Below are 5,330 nucleotides of genomic sequence, written 5' to 3' on the forward strand. Positions count from 1 at the left end.
ATTTCCTCCTTGTACACACTGTATATAAAACGTAGCATACATTATGTACCATATTTCATGGCTGTTTCCCATGTCAATCGCGCACACACGCTTTAGTGGTGACATCCTACAGGGAGCTTCAGGGATGTGAATGTGCATATTAATAAGTCACTATAAGCTCATAAATCATTTTGACTGCCGACACGCCCCCTGCGCTCCTATTGGCTGCTGCCCGCTTCATGTCTGCTGCGTCCCCTCTCGGTAATTTAAATAGCCTCTTGCGCAATTTGATGAATAGTGTCGCTGTCAAAAGCGTTCGAAGCAGATGAAGGCATGTTGATGGACAGACAGCTGTGACAGAGGACAGGAAGAGAGGCTGCGTCATGTCTCCTCCGCACGGCTACATGTAGTTATTCTCCTGCCGAGCTGGATGTCGGGGAGAGTTTGCTCAACTATCACCGTCACCGAGCCGTCCCGGGCTTCATGTTGCGTTGCTTCGCCTTTTTCTGGATAGCGATGGAGACCAGAACATGTCAAGTCTGAGTGCGGTGCTACAACTCTAAGCGTGTCGAGCTTCTTGTGAATATTTTTCAACCTTCTCAAACTTCAACGCAGGAGGGAAAAGCGTCGCTCGGCTCGGCTCGGCTCGGCTCGGAAAGGTAACACGTCTCTTCTTTTCCCTCTTTCTTTCTCTTTCTTTCTCTCTCTCTTTCTTCCGCGCGCGCGTTTGTGAATAAAGCTTTCTGATCTGACTCGTGGAGTTCAGCCAGGGACGAGGATACTGTGGAAAGTTAGAGTATTAAATGAAGAATAAAATAGTTTAATAATGCTGTACGTGTTACGTTTAGCCTCAATACTGGCACGCATCCAAAAGTCCCATTTGGTGACCCACACCCCCCCCCACCCCACCACACACACACACACACACACACACACACACACACACACACACACACACACACGAACACATCACATCAAAATACACATACACACAGGCATAATGAAATGCATATAAATCATAAATTCACATGTACAATCAGTTATGAGACTACTTTGGATACTTTAAAGTTCCAGAGCTATACAGAACAACATTTGAACATAGTTTATATTTCATCTTCCTGTGTACAGAGTATCAGCGGAAATATTTCGATTATTCTTTCTTGTATTGGTCAGTATGACAGTGTTTAAGTCAACCTGTTACAGCTCTTAAAGTGAACATGTTATCAATCAGTTACATGCTGAAGCTCTGTGCAGGTCTGTCTGAGCAAGAGGAAATGGCTGATGTGTGTAGTTGTAAATAAAAACGGGGGTTATTATAAGCTCTTACTTGTGATTATTGTAATCAATATTATTGAAGTAAATATCCACCGATGGAAACCCACTCAAACATATTTTACACAAAAGTTACACTTTGAAGACTATCATATCAGAAATATCTACCAGTAATCTGAGTATGAGTATTGACTTTTGTCTTATAAAGGTGGTAAACACCTGTCTCAGTTGTCAAACCTCTATTCTGTTGGTCCAAGAGCCTCTGAGGGCAGCATGGTGAACAGCCAGGCACCAGGCGTACCGCCGGCCCCCAGGTCGTGTGCAGGATGTGGGGGGAAGATCGCCGACCGCTTCCTCCTCTTCTCCATGGAACGCTACTGGCACACTCGCTGCCTCAAGTGCTCTTGCTGCCAAGCCCAGCTGGGGGACATTGGCACCACCTGCTACAGCAAAGGGGGCATGATTCTGTGTCGGAGTGACTACATCAGGTGAGAGGAAGGAAAAGGTGGCAGAGGAGGTGGGAGGGAGGGAGGGAGGAGGAGATGAAGCTGCTGGTTTTAGATTTTGGAGGCTGTACAGACTGAGCAATCTGTGTTTTTGTGTTTTCAGACTGTTTGGGCACAGCGGGGCGTGCAGCGCCTGCGGCCAGTCGATCCCAGCCAACGAAATGGTGATGAGGGCGCAGGGAAATGTTTACCACCTCAAGGTAAATCCCCAGCTCTCACATCAGCGAGCTTTGTCTCCCGCTGCTTGTTTGACAGAAACATCTGGGATTTGGTGGGGAGAGACAGTGAGACGGGAAGATGTGTCCCCTCAGTATCAGGAGACAGAAATTGTGCACTGCATCTCTTTTGCCTCATGTACTCCTAAACTTTGTTTGAGGCACATTGAAAGAGGTTTTAAGATACACTGACGGCAGTATTTTATATGTCCATTCATATTATCCATTCATTGAAGTTTCTCACATTAGGTGCCATTGCTAACAAAATGATGTTTTAATATTTTGTGTCAAGCCCTTAGTATGAATTTGCTTCAGTGTTCTACATTTGATCGATTTCCATTTCTGACCCCTTGTGTTTTTTTCCTGCTGCTCTGCAGTGTTTCAGCTGTGCCACCTGTAGAAACAGACTGATGCCTGGCGATCGCTTCCATTACATCAATGGTACGATCTTCTGTGAGCACGACAGACCCGGCGCTGCCTTGCTCAACAGCCACCTGCCCCCACTTCAGAGCAACTCTGTGCTGACAGACCAGAAGGTGAATAAAGAAAGTTTACTCTCCTATATGATCAGAATCAGAATCGTTTTTATTGCAATGTAAGTTTTCACATACGAGCAATTTGCTGTGGTCTGTAGGTGCTAAAACAACAAAACAATACTAAAAACAATTGAGAGATATAATAGAAAAAGAAATAGAGATGAAAAATAGAAAAATAGAGACAATAACACACGAATGGACAAAAAAAACAAAAAAACAGTAGAACAATATGTACATGTTTGACTGTTATTTTAAATAGATGTAAGACTAGATTTATGAAGGAGTGCAAAATGTTTGACATGGATTGTGCAAGGTCACAGTATAGATGAATATTGCAATGTGCAATGTTAAAATGGATGTTTATATGAAGAAGACGATTCAGCAAAGTAGGTGAAAATGTGTTGAAAGGTGCTATTTTCATAAGCAACCAACGATGTTAACAATGTGTCAGCGCAGGAATGAAAAAACATCTGATAGTGTAAGAGTCTGAAAAAATAACAGCGGAAGAATAAGATAATGTACATAAAAATGTCAGTGGTGGATTGTAACAAGTACATTTACTTATATTTCAAATGTGTAAGTACAGTTTTGAAGTACTCGTACTTTTCTCGAGTATCTCCATTTAATGCAACTTCATACTTCTGCTCCACTAACTGTCAGAGGGAAATATTGTTGTTTTGAAAGCTGGGTTTCAATTTACTTTACATAATATTTTATTTACAAAACCTTATAATTGCTTATAAGATAAGTAGTTTCAGATTAAACTGCTCCACATGATGTAACATTGTTCAGCATTTGTTTTACCTTCACTGGTTACAACATTAACTGCAACGTTTACTGCTCACTCTTTCATGCATCGGTAATAATAATCCAACATTATAAATAATACCATAACACTGACAAGTACTATACAGCTGCATAATGAGCACTGTCACTTTTGATAGTTTACCATCATCTTCATGTTGTCAATACTCGTTGAGTTTTACTTAATTCATTGTTATATATATACATAGTATAGTATATAATAGATTTCATTTTATTTATGTGCTTATTTCTATGAGCTAAAATGAACTTCAATGTTAAATGAAGACAACAGTAAAAAGGAAATAGAAACATGGAAAAATATCAACAATTGGGCTCCATATCCACACAACAGGAAGGATATGAAGATGGAGCTGAAGTGTTTGCCATGGCAGTGACCCTAACCCTTCTCCCTCCCCTCTGGTCTTGTCTGCAGGTGTGCTGAGTGGCAGGAGTGCTGCACATTGCCCTCGCCTTTCCTCCCGAGCTTCACCTCTCTGCGGTGCACCATTCTTCTTCTCCCGCTACTGTCGCCATTGTTGTGGATTCTCATCACTGTCCCGCCTCTCTTCCCCAGAGAGCATGCAGTTTCTCACCAAGATATCTTGTCCGTCACCGTATCAGAGACTCTATGTACTGTATACAAAGTCACATTTATGTTGTGTTCAATGTTAAAGGGGTCTGTGCATCATGCAAAGACTTACAGTTTGGATGGACTGCACTGGCAAAAGGCTCCATTGGGACTAAGAGAAAGCTGGAGGAAAGCAATGACGATGAAAGCCTCGCCAACTGGAAGAGGGAACAAAAGATGCTTGAATGAATGTTTGATGGACTGCTGTAAAATGACTGTCAGAGCTTTGCTTATGCCGTGTGGCATTATTTCCCCTGAGTGTCAGTGCTTTTAATGAACTCTTGATCTCTCTCTTGTATATGTTAATCTGAACACTCAAGGAAAACAAAAATCTAATGTTGCTGTCACCTATGAAAACTGATTTTCAGACGCCCTGCACAAAGAACTGAAATGATTTTTTTGTTTTGTTTTTTTTTCTTCTGTAGAGTTTTATTTCTTTGTCAGATTCAATGTGTGGAAAAATGGTAGATTTAAAAACAAAAATCCTATTAAAATGATTTTCCTGTAACATGTCACAAAGTGAGCTGAGGTCATTTTGCCGCCCCTTGGCGGCATTAGAGTGGCAGTGTATTGCGTGGTACCTAGCATGGTGGATGTGACTGTCTCTCTCACTCTCTTTAGCCCTGTATGGTGAAAACATGCCTGATTACCCAGAGGAATGGAATTAGGGGGCTTGAGCTCTGACCATTTACAGAAGCAATTAAACATGAGCCCTGTATCTGTGCTGCTGGAGCTCCTGGGAGGCTGAACTTGGGGCATATCCCGTGGCTGACTGGCTCGGTGGCTGCCTGCCTGCCTGCCTGCCTCTAATAAAGCCTAATCTGAAAGCAGGCTAATTAAAGGGGAGTGGCCTCCTCTACATCCAGGGCATTTGAAACAATCTGATGTATTTACTGTTTACCATGTCCCAATTAAAGCTCCCACACAGCCTGGTTTGTTTCCCATCACAGCTCTTTGTTCTCTGCCACTCTGCATGGCTTCTGAAAATTATTTTCCTGAGCTGCATCTAATTCACTCTAACTCGGTTTGCCTTTTAAAAAGCTATGTTAAACTTAAAGTCTCGGCATACCATCAGACGTTGGGAGTTAATCTGTGTGATAGCAGTGATGGAGTATGCAGCGTGCAGGAGGCAGTAGATAGGATCTGCTCTACTTTCACACCTTGCCTGGGAGCATGGCAGCCATCAAACTTGCACCTTAATGCGCTTAGCTATTTCAAAACGTCCCACTTGTCATGGTAGGTGCTGATACTGCATCAATTATTTATTCCACGTCTGATCAAGAGGCGTCACGCAAATTCATTAACGTATGCAAATGATCACAATTACAATTATCTTTGTATCATGATGGTGAAGAAATAAAACCTCGGCACATTCCCGAGTCCCAACGCA

General features: G+C 42.4%; 1 protein-coding gene across 1 annotated transcript; it reads left to right on the forward strand.

Moving 5' to 3' along the window:
- The first annotated feature begins 302 nt into the window (after positions 1 to 302).
- Positions 303 to 4,448, forward strand: LOC140996493 (LIM domain transcription factor LMO4-B). Its single transcript, XM_073466913.1, has 5 exons — positions 303 to 638; positions 1,509 to 1,739; positions 1,861 to 1,957; positions 2,350 to 2,508; positions 3,746 to 4,448. The coding sequence occupies exons 2-5, from the start codon at positions 1,525 to 1,527 to the stop codon at positions 3,752 to 3,754; spliced, it is 480 nt and encodes a 159-aa protein (XP_073323014.1). The 5' UTR covers positions 303 to 638; positions 1,509 to 1,524; the 3' UTR covers positions 3,755 to 4,448.
- Positions 4,449 to 5,330: the final 882 nt, after the last annotated feature.

This window comes from Pagrus major, chromosome 5 (genome assembly GCF_040436345.1).
Source record: "Pagrus major chromosome 5, Pma_NU_1.0".
Taxonomy (NCBI): domain Eukaryota; kingdom Metazoa; phylum Chordata; class Actinopteri; order Spariformes; family Sparidae; genus Pagrus; species Pagrus major.